At 37.6% G+C, this 21,309-nt stretch overlaps 1 protein-coding gene across 1 annotated transcript in view; it reads left to right on the top strand.

The window, feature by feature from the left end:
* LOC136864409 (uncharacterized) overlaps positions 1-21,309 on the top strand; it is a 139,999-nt gene that overhangs the window by 63,640 nt on the left and 55,050 nt on the right. The window contains exon 4 of the mRNA XM_067141368.2: positions 5,282-5,491. Within this exon, the coding sequence (XP_066997469.2) occupies positions 5,282-5,491 (210 nt within the window). The remainder of the gene's footprint in view (positions 1-5,281; positions 5,492-21,309) is intronic.

Genomic DNA, 21,309 nt, shown 5'->3' with positions numbered 1-21,309 from the left:
AGTACAGTTTCAAACGAACTTCCTTTATTCGCAGTATTACCAGTTGCAAGTTACTGTCTTATGTTCAATTGATTTTCTACCAAATGGTTCAAACCTTTCAATTTTATATAACAGATTTCATATTCGTAAGAATGTATAATAAGAATGTATAAGAATAAATTAAAGGCTACAGAGTGCCAAAATATTGACCTCCACTTTTACTATACACTGAGATTTATTTCACGTTGGGTCGAAAGCATCATCCGATATGAATTCTTTTAGGCATGACCCTCTGATTTCTTGACGTCACCAACATCTACGACGAAAGTTACGAAGTATTTCCGTACTGGAATAGAACTGAAATTTTAGAATGTTATGCTCAAAGGCCTGTGTAGTTAATTGACAAGGTTTTAAGGCAGACAGTCGAAATATAAGACTCGATTTGTACAATGTACGGTACTATTTTATTTTCACTAGTTTATCATATTAAGTAATTCCTACACCTTTGAGTTAGTGTGATGTATGTACACCAATGAGCCATTGCATAATGACCACCCCGACCCGGGAACGTATCGCGCCTAAGCTTTCCACACTATTTCAGTCAGTTCCCAGGGCTACGTCCGCTGCCTGAACTCGACTGTGTCAGCTGGAGGAAAGGTTCAAGTTCAAAGAGGATAGAATAGAATAGAGATGAAACTCAATGATAAATTTTTGTTCCAAGCCACTTGGCGCTAGTAGTTTCAGTCTCTTTTCTAAGATAGCGCCACAATGTGCATTCTGGTGCAATACCTTAGTATTACTATCAACAGATAGCGCGGAGAATTAACATCCGGTGCAGTGACGCACATCCGGGTATGCTCACGGCTCCTCCCCCCTTCTTTCCCTGCCCCTCGCCACCCCCTCCCAAAACGGCGATAATAATGCAGTTCTACTACTTCCATGCCCAATACATTGTAATTCATATATTTTTATTTCCAAGTACTTACTACGTTGTAAATAATGATCTGATACCCCTAGTTTGTATGGCATACTATGTTACTGAGAACATAACCACACACCTCAAAGCAGCTTTAACTTCAAATGAATGATTGACACATTAACACAAAGCTGATATTATAACAAATAAGAAATCCCTTCGAAAGCAAGACAGCAGAGCACACCATATGCAAGACAATGGGGTATCACATCAATATCCAAGTACCACATGAAAATAAAAATAACAAAATTAAATGCACTGAGACAGGAAATATATAGAACTACATTAATAGAACCATTCAGCTTTCAGCCCCCGATGTGTACTCAAACAGGAAATACAGGATTTCAGGAGGACTGGCGAAGATATATTTCAAATAAACAAGCACAAGGAACTAAGATTTACAGCACAAGCACATGAGCACATGGAATTCAAACAACACAAATACTGTAGCATCATGGGAACTATCGATTAAAATCGATATAAGTTCGAACAAGGTTAATCGATAGGGTAGAGTCGAATTCGATGCAATTCAGCAATATTATCTCCACAATGCTTGACATTTTATGACTAATTAATTTGTTAGAAGTGCCCACTGATTGAGGTTAGACTTGAAATACTTGAAATACTTCACTTCGAGACAAACTGCCTTTAATTATTAACAACGCTCATTTCATGCTTACTTGCGTGCCATCTACAGAACGTGTATATAACTATTTGCACGTTATGAATGACCTCCAGCGTCATCTAGAAAAAGAGACTGAAACTACCTGAAACTAGCTACAGATTGGAACCAAAAGCCCTATTAGAGTTTCACCCCCCTGTTCAAGTTCTTCCCCCACCACCAGCGCGAACGCTCCCATAGTTCCTCGCATACGAGGCCAATACTCATTCTCTTTGGGCCAGGCCACACCTCCGGTCGTCCAGAAAGACGCTTACTACGAAGATGGACTATAACTGTGTTATTCCCTCATGGCCTGAGGTGTGTGCCATTTTTGCAGTCAAATGGAAACCAAACATCCATGAGGAAGATTAAGGATGCCACAAAGGACGTCATTACAATTAAAAAACCCTGACCCGGCCAGGAATCGAACTCGGGGCCGCCGGGTGACAGGCGGACGCGTTGCCCCCTATACCCCGGGGCCGGACTAGCAGAGCATTTAGAATTTCATCTCTTGGCAATAATTTAGAAGGAAAAAATGTTATCAGTATTTGCTTTTAGGTGACATGGTTATCCTTTGAATAGAACCGTCTACACACACATTCCACACAAAAGGTGGCAACACTGTTGTTGTGTATCGATACTGCCAGTGCTGTGGTAGCAGAACCAAAGAGGATAGAATAGAATAGAGATGAAACTCAATGACAAATTTCGGTTCCAAGCCACTTGGCGCTAGTAGTTTTAGTCTCTTTTCCGAGATAGCGCCACAGTGTGCATTCTGGTGCAATACCTTAGTATTACTATCAACAGATAGCGCGGAGAATTAACATCCGGCGGAGTGACGCACATCCGATTATGCTTAAAGCCCCCTCCCTTCCCCTGCCACCCTCCCCCCCCCGCCCCCTTCGTCGATTAGAATGCAGTTCTACTATTTCCATGCCCAATACATTGTAATTCATATATTTTTATTTCCAGGTACTTACTACGTTGTAAATAATGATCTGATACCCCTAGTTCGTATGGCATACTATGTTATTGAGAACATAACCACACACCTCAAAGCAGCTTTAACTTCAAATGAATGATTGACACATTAACACAAAGCTGATATTATAGCAAATAAGAAGTTCCTTCGAAAGCAAGACAGCAGAGCACACCATATGCAAGAGAATGGGGTATCACATCAATATCCAAGTACCACATGAAAATAAAAATAACAGAATTAAATGCACTGAGACAGGAAATATATAGAACTACATTAATAGAACCATTCAGCTTTCAGCCCCTGATGTGTACTCAAACAGGAAATACAGGATTTCAGGAGGACTAGCGAAGATATATTTCAAATAAACAAGCACAAGGAACTAAGATTTACATCACAAGCACATGAGCACTTGGAATTCAAACAACACAAATACTGTTACTGTAGCATCATGGGAACTATCGATTAGAATCGATATAAGTTCGAACAAGGTTAATCGATTGGGTAGAGTCGAATTCGATGCAATTCAGCAATATTATCTCTACAATGCTTGACGTTTTATGACTAATAAATTTGTGAGAAGTGCCCACTGATTGAGGTTAGACTTGAAATACTTTAAATACTTCACTTCGAGACAAACTGCCATTAATTATTAACATCGCTCATTTCATGCTTACTTGCGTGCCATCTACAGAACGTAGACCATAACTATTTACACGTTATGAATGACGTCCAGCGCCATCTAGAAAAAGAGACTGAAACTACCTGAAGCTAGCTCAGATTGGAAGCAAAAGCCCTATTAGAGTTTCACCCCCCTGAGCAGAACTGCATAGTGACAACTCACAGGTGAATGCAGTTGTTGGGATATGTCTTTGTTGGTGCGTAGACTGGTGTAGTATATTCGTCCAGCTGTAGAAATGGAGGCAAGCAAAGAAAAGCAGAAAGGTGTAGTTTGTTTTCTGATGGCTGAGGATGCTGGAGTTTGTGAAACTCATTGTCACATGACTGCTGTGTACCGCGAACACAGCAAGTCCATGCGCGTTCAGGTTAGGCCCATCGAGCCATTACTCTTGATGTGATAGGGCGGATTGATGGCCTTATCTGGGAAAGCTGACAAATCACGCAGGAAGAAAGACATTACAAAAATAAAAAACAATCACTACTGATCTGCATTTAGGGCAGTCGCCCAGGTGGCAGATCCCTATCTGTTGTTTCCCTAGCCTTTTCTTAAATGATTTCAAAGAAATTGGAAATTCATTGAACATCTCCCTTGGTAAGTTATTCCTGTCCCCAACTTCCCTTCTTGTAAATTAATATTTGCCCCAATTTGTCCCCTTGAATTCCAACATTATCTTCATATTGTGATCTTTATTCTGTTAAAGAAACCACTCAAACTTATTCGTCTACTAATGTCATTCCACGCCATCGCTCTACGGATAGCTCGGAGCATACCACTTACAGTTCAACAATAATAAAGGTGTTTCAATTTGTTCCACCTATTCATTATTTATATTTTCACTTATAGTGGTTACATAAATAGATTCTTAGTTACATGGGACATGTTTCGCCCTCAATTAAGGGCATCTTCAGCCTAAACACAATCATCAAAAATACAACTAAATTAAAAGTGGAAGTTAAAAGTTTAGTCAGTTATTAAAATTCGGAACATAAAAATGTGAAAAAGATGCAATATATAAAGATGCTAATAAAAAACTGTCTTATGATTAAACTATAATCTTGTCGGAGACAAAAACTTCTATTAAAATTCTAATTAAAACAGTTCATAAAAATATTAGTGGAAAACCAAAGTGGTAATAATATAAAGCCAACGACATGAGGGCGTGAACACAAGCATAAACTTGATTGTCATGAATACAATCTTTCCAAAGCCGCTGATGAAATTCGTCAGCAAGTGAGCCAGAAGCATCTGTTGAAAAATTGTAAGTGGCCCTTAGCACCGGTAGGTAATAAAAATGGCTGAAACCTTGCCAGAAAATGTCAGTAGATGCAGAAATAATGTTTTATGTAAGTGGAAGTTGTTATTTGTTATCTGCTGTTGTGTTGGTTGCTGCCTCTGCAGCACAGTTACAACACCAGACTCAGAGCCAACAGACGGTAATTACTTTTGAATAAAACCATTCTATGGTCATGTTGTAGTGGGTGTTCGATTTTCATTTGATTGCCCCTTATACTTTATCTTTTTCTGATGCTTTCCATTTTGTTATCTTCTTGAACATTGTGTCAATCTCCAGATATGTGATTTCTTCTGATTTCTTTCCGCTATTGATTTATATCTTTATTTTTACTCCCTTGCACTGCCATTTTGGATGATTTTTTTTTTTTTTTTCATTTAGAAGTTCAGAAAAGTATGTTTTCCATTTGGTCCTAATATAGCAGTTAAGAAGGATTTCTCCATTATCATCCTTTATTAATGTTCTTTCTCCATTTCCTTTCCTTCTGTTATACCCATAGGTTCAATTCAAGTGTACCTGTGAGGAAGCTACGCAATATCATGTGCTCTTTTTTTTTTTTGAGTGGCCGTACATATCACTTTATATCTGCCACCTTAATTGAGAACTATTTTCCTGAGGATTAAATTAATTATATTTTGTCAATTTAGAATTTAAATTAATTTTGTATAACTTGTACTATATGTAATTATAAAGGCAGCAATACATTTTTTCAGATTTGAGAATGAGGATAAAGCCAAGGAATGATGAATCACCTTTTTGCCAAGAACTGAAGTTGAACGAGTTCAGAGAAGCTGATGTTCAACTTGACTGTCCACGCTTTTGTCATGATGGTCAAGTATTGGATATTGAGTACTATAGCAAAAATTATAACGAAGAGGAAAGTAGAAATTATGCAGTAAAAATTCCTAGTCTGTCACGCATTGGTAAGTCTCATTTAGAACATTGTATTATGGAAGAATTGTTGTCACTATTCAGATTTTAAAGTTCATTCTGATTATAATTATTTTTAGTAGTCTTATGTGAAATGCATGTGGTAGTAGAAGTATCACAATCAGTGTGTCCAGTATACCAGTATAATTTCATATATGCATATTATTCCTTCTTGTCCCATTTTAAATTGCTTTTTCCTTACCTTCAATGTTTTTTCTTCTTTTATGCTTGGAGATAAATGTTTGAGTATAAATTCTGAAGTGCAAATGTAACTAAACACACTGTTGAGCTGACACCTTATTATGCTACTTTGGAGATAGAATGCACACATCCTATTCTTGGTAGTATGAATATAAGCTGTTAGCTTCAAATTTTACCAATCCATGTTGCTGTAATGGTTGGTACATCCATATTTGAATACAAAACCAGCTGTTATTAGTAGGTATGCTCTGCTGTGCTAACTAGGCTAGATCAATCGTCATTGAACTGCTCACATAAATACAGTAAATAAATATAATAATAAAAGGAAGTGTATGTCTGTGTGTGCACGCGCGCGTGCACGATGCCCAGTCAAATCTACAGCACGTGTAGGTCTGAAATTTTTAACATAGGTAGGTGGAATGGGGTCCAAATGTACCTCGAAGCGGGAATTTTCATCTTCGCTTTCGTTGGTGAGTTATGAACAAAAAACCAGGAAAAGTGTATTGGGATTTGACACTCCAATGTGCTGTCACCAAGATTAAATGCATAGATTCACTGTTGCTAGGCAACGTACATAAGATAGATAGAGAACACAAGTCAAGGAGCCAATTAAGTCCATGGCGTAGGAAGCCGTTTTCAGCCCCAGACACGAGGAGCCATATTCAGTCAATCCATGATACCCAGAAGTGTTTTTCTGTATGTGTGCGATGCACGGCCAAATACACGGACAGAGAAATCTAAAGATGTGTTTTCACGACGACATGAAAAATGTAGGTAAACAAACGCTTATTTTCTCTGAATCTACTGTAGGCAGGATCTGGAGAAGTTACTGTGTTCTGGAATATGATATTTGAGAAAGGTGAAAATGATGCACAAATAATGGTTTCGTAAATAAATAAATAAACAAATAAGGTGATTCATAATGCATTGCATTAAAAGGATGTCATAAGGGATTACAATAGAAATGAAAGACTAAGACACGAACATTGCAAAACAGATCAAAAAATAATAATAATATGTACTGTTCAACGATACCATAAAGATGGGCAGTTTGTGACTGAGTAACCAGCGTAACAGCCTTCAGCCGCCAGTCGAGCTGATAACCTTAGACAGTAGAAGAGATATTTCAGTGTGCTCAGGTACGAAGCCTCAAGGCGGTAGACTTACTGGCACGTAAAACAACTTGCTGCGGGGACAAAATTACGCCACCTCGGTTTCTCTGTAAACTTTAAAAGTAGTTATTGGGACATAAAATCAATAATAGTATTATTTAGTTCGTTTGGTTCTGTTTCAGATCTTCAAATTACACACACAGCACAGCACACTGCTAACCACTCCAGAAACACTTAATTATTCAATACATCCCTCTACACAGGGTTGGTGTCATGAAGGGTCGGTTGTAAAACCGGGTCAAGTACATTCCCTAGGTCTCACAAACCTAACAACTTTGGGGTCGTATCATAGTATGAAATGGGCATCTATATCCTTTGTTCAGGGAGGTATGAAAATGAAAAGATTGGCTAGGTCTCGCAACCTAAATACTGTATGGATTGGAAGACTTCAGGGGTTGACTAAGTGATGTCCGATAGATGAATGTGGCGAAGCTGGTACAGCTCTATGTAAGCAATGTCAGACATGGCTAGGGGTTCTGCGGTCTTAAGATTACAGCCTAGGGTTACCCCTTTTAGTGGCCTCTTACGAGAGGCAGAGTATACTGTGGACATATCCTACGCCCTAACCAATGGGCACAGTTTGTTGCACAGGTACTCTCAGAAGGTAGCAAAAATTGCATCCATAAGTAACGAAAAGCCTAACATCTAAGAAACTACAGCAAGAAGAAAATTCACAAATTATGGCATAATATAAAAGACTTTGGTATCTTTAGCTACACGTGTGTGAATTTCTCATTGAACTGCTCTACGTGTTATTACCAAACCACAACAATGAACCAGTTAGAGATGGGCAAAATGGCGGGTAACCCCTCCCTCAGAAACTGGAAGTGGGAATGAAATGTAACATATCTTCCTGTAGTGAATGCAATGAGCTAGAATAACATACAGAGGCGCAAGCACTGCCTGCCTGAACCTAATTGAATGAATATCCGCCATGTTCCCAGTGTCACATAAGCAATGGGGCGTGGCTCTGTCGTAGGTACGACATGGTAACTGGTGTAAAACCTTCAATTATTATGTTTAATATATTTTAATTATAGTCTATTTAATAGTAAATTATCTTTTATTAAGTGTTAAACATGACTAGTATATGGTTTCTCTGTAGATATCTAGTATAAAATTGTATAACCTCAAATACGTATTGTTTAACCTCAAAATCTAGATAGTCGAAAGCGGTAGAAAATTCCATAATGTTCGTATGTTATACTTATTGTACTATAATTTGGTGTATATGAAGGGTTCTGGAAACTTACTGTAAGGTTTTATTATCCAGATACATATAGAGTCATTACGAATGTTGTAGATATTTCCGTGTACATTTTTAAATACTGAAGGAAAGTTAGAGTACCCATTCGACTAGCTGGTCGATCGATGTTTTGAGTGTGTTTCATTAGAGTGTTGTAAGAACTCTTCCAGAAGTCGATCATTCTAGATGGTTGATCAAATGGTATAAATATCGAGCTGTCAGTCAGTGAAGGAAGTTCTTAGTTCTAAGTTCGCAGTTTTTAGTTCTTGGGACTCAGGCAAGTGATGGACTGGGAGTGACTGTTGGGCTCCGAGGTGGAGTCTGAGTATTGGACTCGAGTGAGGCAGTGAATTCAGGAGAGTACGCGCGTCAGTGTTGTTGATATCTGTACTTGTCAGAATCGACTTCAGGGTACTCCGCTATTGAGTGTTGTATATAGTGTCATTTACTATTGTGTATAATTGTGTGTTGTGACGTACAGTGTAAATAAAGTAGTGTATGCAAGGAAGTGAACGTGTTCTCGTGTGATATTTGTTTACGTCAAATAAAATTGCATCATAGAGCGATAGCTCTCGAATGACAAAAATTGTTGAAACTATGCATTATAGAATCACTGCTGCAAAATTGAAGACCGTTAACCAAAAGCGTAGAGCATTAATAATAATAGATTGCAGATACCGCCACTTCATCCATGTTGTGGCCCGAGGCCAACATCATGATAGGGTAGTTCGAAAGATATATAAGGAGAATAGTCGTACAGTGACATACGAACTGGCCATGAAATCGGATCAAGAGCGTTACCTGGTTGGCTGCTGTGGTTAAGCATAAATTACATCAAAATTCGTCAACATAAATGAGTATTTATGGCAGAAATCCTTAAAACGAAAGGAGCCTACGATAGGTTACAACCTCGTCCTTCTATCTCGCTCGGTGTTGGCTGTGCTGTTAGGGTCGCGCAGATAGTGGGTTCAGATCCCACCAACGGCAGCTCTAAAGATGGTTTTCCATGATTTTCCATTTTTACACCAGGCAAATTATGGGGTTGTAACTTAATTAAGGGCACGAACGCTTCCTTCCCTATCCTAGCTTTTCCATTCCTCCGTCGCCGAATCGTTCAAAATGTTAGTACGACATTAAGGAAAATAAACACCTTTTTTCTGATCATATTTTTAAACATATTTCATCCCCATGAGTACCACTACAATTGTTTAATGTAATGATTTATTATAATGTACGGGACATATTATTTTTTCCCGTTACCTTATCATTCTGAGATTACTAGCTGAAATATAACCTTGAGAGTTGTCCTTTATGAAGTGTAGCCTAATTTTAAATATTAATGCGACTGACATCTACAATAAACATTCAATATTTCACACACAACAGTAAAATACTGTATTTAGCATACTTTACTTTTGATTGAAATAGCCGTACATCAAACCAATGCACAAGCACAAGGCACAGAGAGTGACACACAGCCTTTAGGATCATTATGTAGAAATAAACCTGAATATCAGTCTTCAGTGAATCATACACCACCAACAACAGATGGCAACAAAATGAACTCTCAAAAGCAAAAGATAAACAGGTACCAAGAAATCACTTCGCTCGTGGACTGCAATAATGGCACAACTCAAAAAATATTGTTTTTTAGATCAACTAGTATAAAGTTTCCTTTAGGAGTGAAATGAAGTAATCTTATGATTAATTTATGGAATAAAGAGCAAGCGGTATTAAATGGCTCTATAGGAGTTCAGTTAATAAAAATTGCTCCTTCATTCCCTTGCCGAAGCCATGACCTAGATGTTTTGGGATGTGTCACTATTGCTGCAATGTATATTTTTAGACATTATGTTGGACTATCTTGGAAGTTTGCAGATTATAATAATGAAACAAATTTACGGACAATGCTGGAGTCTGCAATAAGTGAGATTTCTTATTTTTTGAGTTGTGCTACTATTACAGCCCATGGACGACTTATCACAAGTTGGAGAAAGGGAATATTATCAATCACCACACGTACGCAACACCTTACTCTGATTAGTGCAACCATACACTGAGCATACGCCTGCCATTCTTGAAGGCGAGAATCTAATTTTTCATTTTTTAGAAATTTATGACGATCAATCACCACGTATCATCTCCCTGTCACCTGATCGGATGTTCTCACGCCAGCTCGCTTTCTTTTCACAACTGGAAACATGGCTGCCTTTATGAACTTCCTGATGTCAGTTATGCAGGCCCTCTGCGCGCACGCACATGCACATGTGTGTGCGCGTGCATGCATGCAATGCCCAGCCAAATCTACAGCCTGCAGAAATCTGAAATTTTTAACATACATACTGCAACCATATCACCCACGCCATTGCCCCATAGAACCATATAACAGCATCATTGTCCCCATAATTTCAGTCTACTGCTATATAGCACCATACACCAAGACATTTGATAGTATAGGACCTTTTTAGTCTAGAGTCAAATGTCACCTCATCTAGAAAATGAAAAATAAACTTCGAAGTGATGGGTGAGCAAAAGCTCTTTCGACCGTGCAAGGATCAACTGCACTCCTCCGTTCCAAAGAATCAAACCAACAGCCTCCCAGGGCCATGGTGCGTTCACAACAAAAGATCATAATATAACACTTAACTAACTTAAAGGCATAAATGAACGGAGGGAAATTTAAGATGCAATCTTTTCCGGCAAAATGACAAGCAAAGAAAAGTTTAAAAACCTATTTATTATTCCTTGATAAAATCACGATTAATTGAAATCAACTCTGAATAATTCCACTATAAAGAAAACAAAATATATAATGTCCGATGGACTAAATACAAATTTGGAGATGTCACTCCTTTCAGTGAGAATTTTTAATACAGTGAAACCTCGGAATGCGAGTAACTTGGTCTATGAGTGTTTTGCAAGACGAGCAAACATTTTAAATAAATTGTAACTTGATAAGCGAGTGAGGTTTCGCAATATGAGCGTCACATATGCCTACTTTTTCCCCTCCCCTGTGCCTTTGTTGAATGGATGAACGTGGTCTTTGGTCCTGTAGTGAAGAAATACCTTTCAGAAAAGAATCTGCCGCTCGAAGTCTTGCTGGTTATAGACAATGCTTCCGTTCATCCTCCACGTCTTGAGGCCTTGAGGACGACTTACTGGAGGAATTCAAGGTCGTTAAGGGTAAGTTCCTTCCTCTCAAAACTACTCCAGCCTATGGATCAGCAAGTGATTTCGAACTTCAAGAAGCTATACACCAAAGCACTATTTCAGCGATGCTTCGAAGTGACCGAAGGAAGAAACCTTACCCTCCGTGAGTTTGGAAGAAATCATTTCCCCATCGTGAACTGCCTGAAGATCTTCGATAAAGCTGGGGATGGAGTCACCAAGAGAACTATCACTTCCGCTTGGGGAAAGCTGTGTCCTGACTGTGTTCTTGGACGTGACTTTGAGGGAATTGTTGGTTACAGTGAACCACCGAAGTTGATGAAATTGTGTCCTTAGGGAAGACTATGGGGCTGGAGGTGAAAGACGTGGACATTCAAGAGCTGGTGGAAGAACATAGCCAGGAACTGAGGACCAACGAACTGATGGACTTGTATCGCGAACAACTGAAGGATGTTATGGAGGAGATCTTGTTCGGGGAAAAGGAGGAGGAAAAGTCATTGGAATCTGTCACTTAAACAAGTGCAAAATGTGGGAAACGGTGCAAAATTTTGTAGAGAAACACCACCCGAATAAGGCTGTAGCGGTGCAGGCGATGAATCAGTTCAATGACAATGCAATGTCACATTTTTGTGAAATCCTCAAAAGGAGGCAAAAGCAACAGTCATTGGTCAGGTTCCTCATTAAAGTTGCACGAAAAGAAAAGAATCCCAGTGAACCAACAGATAGCAGTGATTCCGTTCGTGAAATTCGTGCTACACAGTAACTCTTCGCATGTCATCTCTCGTCACCCTCACACCAACGATTCTATGGTAAGGTTAAGTGAACTTACAATTTGTTTTCCGATATATTTTGTTTTCGAAATGGTATGCGAATAAATATTTTTGTGTTGTGGACGAATCATCTGCATTTCAATTGTTTCTTATGGGAAAACTTGCTTTGATATACGAGCGCTTTGGATTACAAGCATGTTGCCAGAACGAATTATGCTCGCAATCCAAGGTTCCACTGTAATTCATATATGTTAATATTTATCGGTTAAATCTTGTAGTTATTCGTTCCATTTCCTTTTTGACATGACATTAAGTATTACATTAAATAATCGGTACAAAATCCTTTTAAAGAACAGAAATATCCTTGTAAATGCAACGGTTCTCATTACAAGCCTTCTTCACTATTACAAGAAACAATTATCTATGCGAAAAATTGGAGACAGCTTGGAGTGGTCGCCTAACTAATTAATTATGCTACTAATTAAATAAACTAAAGAATAAGCAAACACTAGTAGACAAAATCAAAATAAAAATTTGACTGATGTCGGATCCAGAAATCGAACTCACATCGCAATGAATCCAATGACAAATAACGAGACAGAACACATTTTGGAATCCAAACAAAAAAAATTAAACACAACTTAAGGAGCAGAATTCATGTACACATATTTTAAAACAAAGTATAAACAATATACGCATGCAACTGGCTGTATAACGTAAAAGAAATATTGTGTGACAAAAAAATCCATGGTCTGCCTTGGAGTTCGAACCAATGATCTCCAGGTTGCCATCGACAAACTGGTCTCTCAAAACACTCTATCTCAATTATTCATAAGTTCAACAAATCAGTGATATACTGGCCTTCCAGTTATTTAATTTCTTTATAGGAATAAACAAGAACAAGTTGAAAAGAATCCTTTTAAATGTAATCGGGTTTATGTGAAACTCCAAGCATTCAGTCTTAGTGGACAGGCTTGAACAATAATATAGGCGGTGACCCTACTCACAAGGGAAGTGCTAATGCACGCACCCTTTCTAAAATCATAAATCATGCAACGTCTAACCACACCTAATAATGCTCGGCCGCAGAATACTTCTTGTCAACAAACTCAAGGCGAGACCAATCGTCTCCCTGAAAATACATCATGGTAAATAATATCATTTTAACTGATATCCTCATATCATATTCCAAAGCTCCACTGGCTTATTAATTCTCTGCCCTGTTACAATTCTTTAATTCAATATCAAGCCACTATTCATCTTTTCCATTTTACATCCATGGTCTTAGAATGTCCAGGTTCACATCAATCCAACTACATAGAATATCTCAGCCTATGTTTTCCTACAGTTTGAACTCAGACAAAAATCAAATATGGATTTAAACGTATCCATAATATTACAGAGAAACAAATACTTGACATAAAAGGAAAACTTTTATCTAAAATGGGAGGGCGTTTGTTCGTGTCCAGGCTTGTCACAAGTTGCGCACATAATTAATACAGCCATCTACATATTCTTATCATACAAAATTACATTAAAACAATAGTGCCTTGCTATCCCCATGACTATTATGCCGATAGTGGCATTTTGAAGACACTGTTACCATGCATTACCAAAATAGGCTTGAATATTCCATAAAATAAAAATATACATATCATGGTTTGAAATCATCAATAATACAAATCTATATTTTGCCCTCCTAATCTAAAGCACTCTCCAACTTACTGATATTTTTCCATTAAGGGCCAGTTCTACCACCTGCTGGTAAAGTAGCGCATAATTTGCCCTCCGCGTAAAAGGATGTTTCCGTTCGACCACCCCCAGGTAGCGGTATCGGCAGCATAAATCGTAGTTACCCGGCGCGTAATTTATCAGCCACTTCGAGGGCCCGATAAGACTTTACCTGCCGGGCAAGTTTTGAGAGTTGAACATTATTAGCTGTATTTTTGGTAACATACAACTTAAATTAGCTTAGTTTACTGAAAAAAGCATGATACTGTAACAGTGGCCGATATTGTATTGCAGGATCTTGAACATTAATGCTTCCCTTGTGTTGCAACGGTCACACCAGCCTCTCGCATCGGTAGCTTAGGGAACACATTTTATAAGTCAGGCTTTCGTAAAGAAACATTAAAAGGATATAAAATCAAAATCTATTTGGAAATCATTTCAAATGGGCTTTAGTTTTCTACTTTTTCAGTTTTCAGAAACGAGGTATAACTTAATATACAGTATATATCCTAACTATTCAAGTGTTCTCATAGCGTAATGGCTAACATGCTCACTTCGTAATACGAGGTATGCAGGTTCAAGTCTTTATTATGACGAATCTCTTTTATTTCCATTATTAGCGTTGTGTTAATCTGTATGCCTCCGTTCATACGTTCTTTTGTTAATAATATATTTCATTGAAATATTTAATCACAATATTATGTCTACTAGGAAATTGCTTTATATGTATGCTACTTATAGAAAGTGATGTTATGATTAATAGTACATAGGACTGTCGCCCAGGTAGCAGATTCCCTATTAGTTTTTTACATAGTCTTTTTGTAAATTATTTCGAAGAAATTGGAAACTATTCCATTCCCGAATTCCTCTTCCTATGAATGGATATTTATCCCGATTAGTTCTTTACATTTACAGTACCTTCCAACTTTATCTTCATAAAGTTAAACATTAGAATGAAATGCTTTATCAATAAATGGAAGCATGTGGAACTAAACGAGGTCACAGAACTAGTTGCAAATAGAGCATCGTGGAGATACTTAATCAATTCACAAAAGCCTGCAGATAGAATGCTCAAAGGCAATAAGTCCGTAAGGAAGATGTGTGTGTACATAGGCTTACGTATATGGAAGCACGTAAAAGAGAGTTAAGAACAACGGCAGGCAACGAAAATACATTTTAAAATGTAAATTAGAAATACGATGAAAACCTGTGTACCTTCTATTATGGAGCGAGCGACTTGACCAATCTACTACAAGAATACTTTTCAAAAACGCTGCCTTACATGACAGGTTATAACGGGCATAAGAAAATGTAATCTCAAGATTTTAATCCCAATTAGGTATTGATATTGAAGATCATAGATTCAAATCACGAAAGCTTGACATAAATCGTTGTCCATACCTCTTAAAACTCCCCTTATTAGGCTTTTTGGTGATAATAAGCAAACGCAAGCACAGGGAAATAAGACAATCAAAATGAGTTTCATGCATCTGACGATAGATAGTACCACACTCAAAAGCGAGAAGTCGCTGAAGATGAATCTAGCCAACTTCGTATGTCGGTGTCTAGCTCCGGGTAGCTACCTAGTGCTTGCGCGGAGGTGGTTGGACGCAAGCCAAAGTACCAGCCGATTTACACCTCCAGGTAGTTTACCTCCCGGGCAGCTGCCAGCCACTTTACCAGCAGATGGTAGAACCGGCCCTGAATCACGTACATGCATTACATTAAATTTATATTTTACAGGCCTGAAATTTTAGCCCATACAATAGAATTTCAGTTCCCATCTAGATTAATATATAAACAATATGAAGATCACTCACAAGTCTCCCTCTAATTCAAGAATACATGCAATTTACATTACTAACCTAATTTATGTGATCTACATGTTACATAACCATGCATTTATTTGGATAAATATTTATATTTCTGTACTTATCATCATGTCATGAAATCTGTGGTTTGGGCCCAGGAAAAGGCCCTTATGGTCGTTTAGCGTCTCATGGCGCTGACGTAGATCACAGGTTCGAATCCTCTTCTATTATTGCTGAGTACATTCATAATCCCAGGGTCCTCTTCTTCACTGTAACAAGTCTAATGACTTTGAAATAAGTTGCGTCACTCAAAAACACAATTTTTCAAAACTGTAACACAGTTCTCGTGGTCGCGTTACTTAAATACTTTCAATACTATCACTTGGACAAGGTTTTTCACACCGCGTATTTGCAAAATGTATATTATCACTCCCAAATACAGGTAAGGTCAGACACCAGCGGACTGGGGGTCTGCCTTCAATCTTTCGCGTCAAGTGGATATTGTGTCAACATGGCTGCCCCTTTTCTAATATTACCCCTACAAAAACAATAGATGGCAATCAGTCCCCACCACCTATTTTCATATTAGTGGTTCTACGGGTTGTATGACATCGGTAATGCGCTCAAATGTGTGACTCAGACACTTAAGTACCCTTGTTATGTGCGGAACACGCATTGATCGGCGGTTTATTTAAAATTTATGATCAAAATTATGCATTTACGGGGATCCCCCGTGCAGAGTTTGCATAGTCAGTTAGCGTGGGGACGCTACTAGTGGTTATATAATCAAATGGTAGCGTAATTTTCCACATGTTAACATTTTATAAACAACTCAAATTTTGGCAGAGGTCTATTATGAAAACATATGACATGCCGAGGTTTCCCTTACTAATTGTTATGCATATCTCAAAATCTTACCATACAAATCAAGCTTGCACGTTGTTATTGCCATGTTTCGGCCATTTTTATTGGGCGGAGTTATTACTATTGATTTTCCTTCCTTGTCATTTTTCATATCTCGCTCTCTTTCTGGGGATTCCTCTAGCCATGACGGACTCTCATGTTTACCATGTTAGAGGCATTGTGCAAACAGATGCAACCTAATGCAACTTTCTGTAATATGGACAAGGGAGCTTAAAAGTTTTCACCACCTAAAATAATTATTAAATAAATATGTACAAGACCGATACGGTCACAATACATACACGGAAGGAGGTCCAAATGCATCTCAAAGCCGGATTTTTAATTTCGGCAAATGTGTGTTGTGTTACGGCAATCCAACCTGCTGCCACCAGGATTAAATGCCTAGATTCATCGTCGCTAGGCAGCGTACATAAAATAGGTAATATAAGTCCAGGAGCCATTTTAAATCCATGGTGTAGGAAGCCATTTTCGTTCAATGACGTGAGGACCTAAATTCAGTCCATAATATCGAAGTGTTTGTCTGTGTGTATGTGTGCGATGCCCAGTCAAATCTACGACACGCACAGATCTGAAATTTTTGTTGTAGGTGGGTACAGCATTTCACTGATCACGCGTGGCTGTGTTAAAGATAAATTCTTGCTCTAAGAAATGGAAGTTGTCAACATCATCAGCAAACAACATTTTACAAGAATTATCCGGTGTTCTAAAGATTTCCAACTCTATCGATACAACATGTAATATAGATGAGGCTGTCAACTACCCGTGAACATCTTGAAGTGGACAATTGTGGCACCGATTATCCTTCTCAGGAATATTAATACTCCTTCCCTCTGCAACGAAATAACTTATGACTCACAGTCAAGAAACTGATGCCGAATATTATTGATGCCGCCATCATGACTGGTTATGCCTAGGGTGTATGATTCATTCCTCGAATTAAACGATCTCTGCGGATATACCGTTTTAATTTAAACATCTGCAGTTTCCCCATTTGTTTGATTCTTGATATGTGCATCAATAAGGCACAAGGGCAATCACTTAAAGTTGAAGGACTCGATCATCGTCTCCTATGGTTAATTGTACGTGGGTAATTCAAGAGTTGTAAAGGCAAACAGACTATACATCTTAGCTCCAAATGGAGGGATAATTAATATAGTTTATCTGGAAATTCTATTATATTGTTTTAATATTATTTGTACTGTACCATTACGTTACATTAGCAGCCGTCAATGTAATGAATACAGTGGACAAAGATGGCGGACAATAACTTCAGGTGCAAGTACACAGAGTAGTGATCGAATAAATCGATATCGCCCGGCCGCAAGGGAAAAGAATTTCAAGAGTTAAATAATGACGGACGGAAAAATTTGAAAGAGAACGATTCTTGACTACTTTGTGACTGATGAAAGCTACAAGTTCAAGGGAAGCTGCACGGCTTATAATAAGATTATTAAAAGATCAACTCAACGTCACATACGGAAATATTAATATATTAACGGAATAGAAGACTCTATCTGCAAGAATACAATACGGAAAAGGAGTATATTTGAAAGAAATATTCGTCACTGTGAGATCTGAAGTCAGAATCGGGGAAAGAAAGCTTCAGCTGAATTACACGTTGCCGAAAGTAGTACCATAACGGCAAAATTTATTGTTTCCAGGAGGGAGGCAATAGCTGTTTAAGCAAAAGAAAGAACAAGGAATAGGCCAAATTAGAGAACATTATAAATTTAAAGAAAAGAATATTTTCGTCTAACACGAGTTTCCAACAACAAGTATTGGGAATTGAATTGCCTATTATTTTTCACCAGTATACTATGTACTCTACCATGTTTTTGTTCTTTTATGATTGCATGATGACTGGTGACATGGACTCAGCTTAAACAGAGGAAATGTTTTGCTCAAGTCTGATTAGCTCAAGCCAAGACCCAAGATGAAGCCGCAGATGACGTAGTCTTCGGATCGCAGCGATTGCCTGTTCCATGATGCCGTAGTCCAGCTGAGAGCCAGCAGAAATCCAGTTACGAGATAAGTATTACGAGTTGCATCGTAATGAATTTCAAATCAATTAATGAAAAATATTTATAGGTGTACAGGAGTGCTAGATATAAGAGATCAAGTGCCAATGAGAAGATATATGAATATAAATGCGATTTATTAGCCGATGAAAAGTGCTATTTTGTGCTATATAACTGCAATGCTAATGTGATAATGTTAAGGTTATTGGTAACTAGATCTGACTGAGTATTTATACATGTTTTGTGCCAATTAATACGTATAGACCGTGAAGCGTTTAACTAGTTGTGGATGTATAAATATAAGCGAGATATAAGACGTAACCTAGAAATTCAGGTCAATATGTATACCAACCATGGCCAGTATGATAATAATATGGTAAAGAAGTGTGTGATATTACGAAGTTGCAGTGTATAAAGAATAGTCAGGTTATTGAATACTGCGTCCGTAACACAGGGGTTATTTTAGTGAAATTGAGTGATGATATATTTTAAATATGAAGATATATATATTTACAGAGGAAATGAAATGTTAATGTGGCATGTTATATGTAGAATGAGGAAACATGCTTCTGTTCGTTATTGAAGAATGGGATAGATAGTTAGAATGCGGATTCCTGTGTTACGTAATATATTTAGATTTGGGTTAGCACTGCAAATAATGAATATAGGCCATGTTGAGTTGAATGCACGTTTCGATCCATGCTGTTTTTGTTTCGTTGAAACTTTCGGAAGAGGATATGGTGAGGTTACGTGTTTGTTACGTATTACGATATATATATCTTTAGGAGTAGAATGAAATCTCGCACATTTACGTATTTGAAAGTCAGCATGTTAGCGCTTACACGAAGTACGGTCTGCTTTATCGAAACTATGGCACAGCGAAGAAATATTTGGGAGTATGTAAATATTTTAGCACATGACTTGCACTGTATGGCACGATTTTCGCAGATTAGAATGACGTACCGTCAAATCTATGGCACTCCGTACTAGATTTAGTTGGTTTATGTTGTACAGATGGTGATGTACTGAATTAATCTATTCATTTGGGTTATGATAGGAATTTTTGGTAACTGTATGGGTGTTTTGAACCCATAATTAAAAATGCTAATGCTTATCTCGTAACGTGGAAAGTCACTAACAAGAAGCCAAACGTATATATTTAAATTGTTGGTCAAATAGACCGAAAACCAAAATAAAACTTAACTTATGCCCCAAAGAAAATTCCAAACAACATTAAATGAAAGATATTCCACTCCTCCTTGATTTAATAAAGGTCTGATCCCTATTTGTCCCCTCATACGAATTTAATCATGGAAGATATGGTATAATTTGGTTATTATCAATTATGTAAGCAAGTGTATTGAAGATTTGAACGTTCTTCAAATATGTTTATTCCGGAATCCAAGCACTTTGAGGATGATACTTAAAATATTACGATTTTCCTTTCCTTATTGCCAATGAATATATATGATTCATTGTAATTATACATTAGCATGCTAATAAATTGTATATAGATTTGATTTTTGCATTTATAATCCTTAAGTAGGTAGTAGTAGGATAGCATACGGAATTATTGAGCTAGCTTACGCTTAATATTAGGTGAGGATCTGATAAATTCTTTTAATATAAGGATATATTATAAATATTTCAACGGATGGCGACTCTTCAACGGAATCCGCGATTTATTTAATGCATTTAGGAACAATGAAGCGAGTTTTACCCTGAGAAATGATTATATGCCATATGTTAGAACTTATGCTCATGAATACAATTCCAGTTTGGAATCTTTGTGTGACTTGCGACCCGATACTTAGAATTAAGAGGCCGGAGTAATATTTACATATGCGTATGCACAGGTAATATTTCAAAAACGTAAGACAGATATGCTGGTAAAGGTCGCAACTCTAAAGTATGGCATATATTTAAATTGGCGCCCAACAGTGGGGCAAGTTGAAGAGAAAGGTACCGTGATCGTCGTATACTATATTTAAATTGCCGCCCATACGTGGTGCAAGTTGAAGAGTAAAGTACCGTAGTCGCCAAATGTTATTAAATTTTGTCCCGACCGTGAGGCAAGTTTGAAGAGGTCGGATGATTAATTGAATTCTGGGTGTACAGAAATTTTATAATTTGACTATGGAGCAGATATTGAGGATGAGATATGGATGATTGGATTGGACATGGGTTATATGATGCCGTAGCCTCAAGCAAGTTGAAAAAGATACCCTGGCTATTCTGTAATATTCTGAGCTTTTATTCGTGAAGTGAGCCGCTGAAAGAGGAATGAGGAGGAAAATATATCGCGATAAAGGAATATTGAGAAGACTGATTATGGATGACATGAAGATATATGAGGTCAGATTATAGCGGTGAAGAGAAATAATAGAAAAAGAGGATGGCAAACATAATATGGTATACCCTGATCAAGAAGAAAGCTGCACATTGAATTAGAATATAAATATGAGGCTGTATGGAAGAATGAGATGAAGCATGATGGATTGCGGATGCAAATATGGCATGCGATGAAGGATGATTTCTTATACTAGGAATAATGTAGGAAAAGAATTGAATATGCATTTATTTAGATTGTTCCGAGAAAATTTCGTTAGGTACTTAGGATAATGGAAATGTATTAATGCAATGTTAATTTTATTTATTGTGTATGTAGGCTAAGTAAACAAGGGATAAACATAATTGAAAATGATTATTATTTTAAATGTTTGGATTCTTGTGTGACTTGGACAGGCTGGTTTGGGTTGAGCTAAAGTAG

The sequence above is a fragment of the Anabrus simplex genome, chromosome 1 (assembly GCF_040414725.1).
Source record: "Anabrus simplex isolate iqAnaSimp1 chromosome 1, ASM4041472v1, whole genome shotgun sequence".
Taxonomy (NCBI): Eukaryota; Metazoa; Arthropoda; class Insecta; order Orthoptera; family Tettigoniidae; genus Anabrus; species Anabrus simplex.
This window is presented reverse-complemented; position numbering and strand designations above follow the sequence as displayed.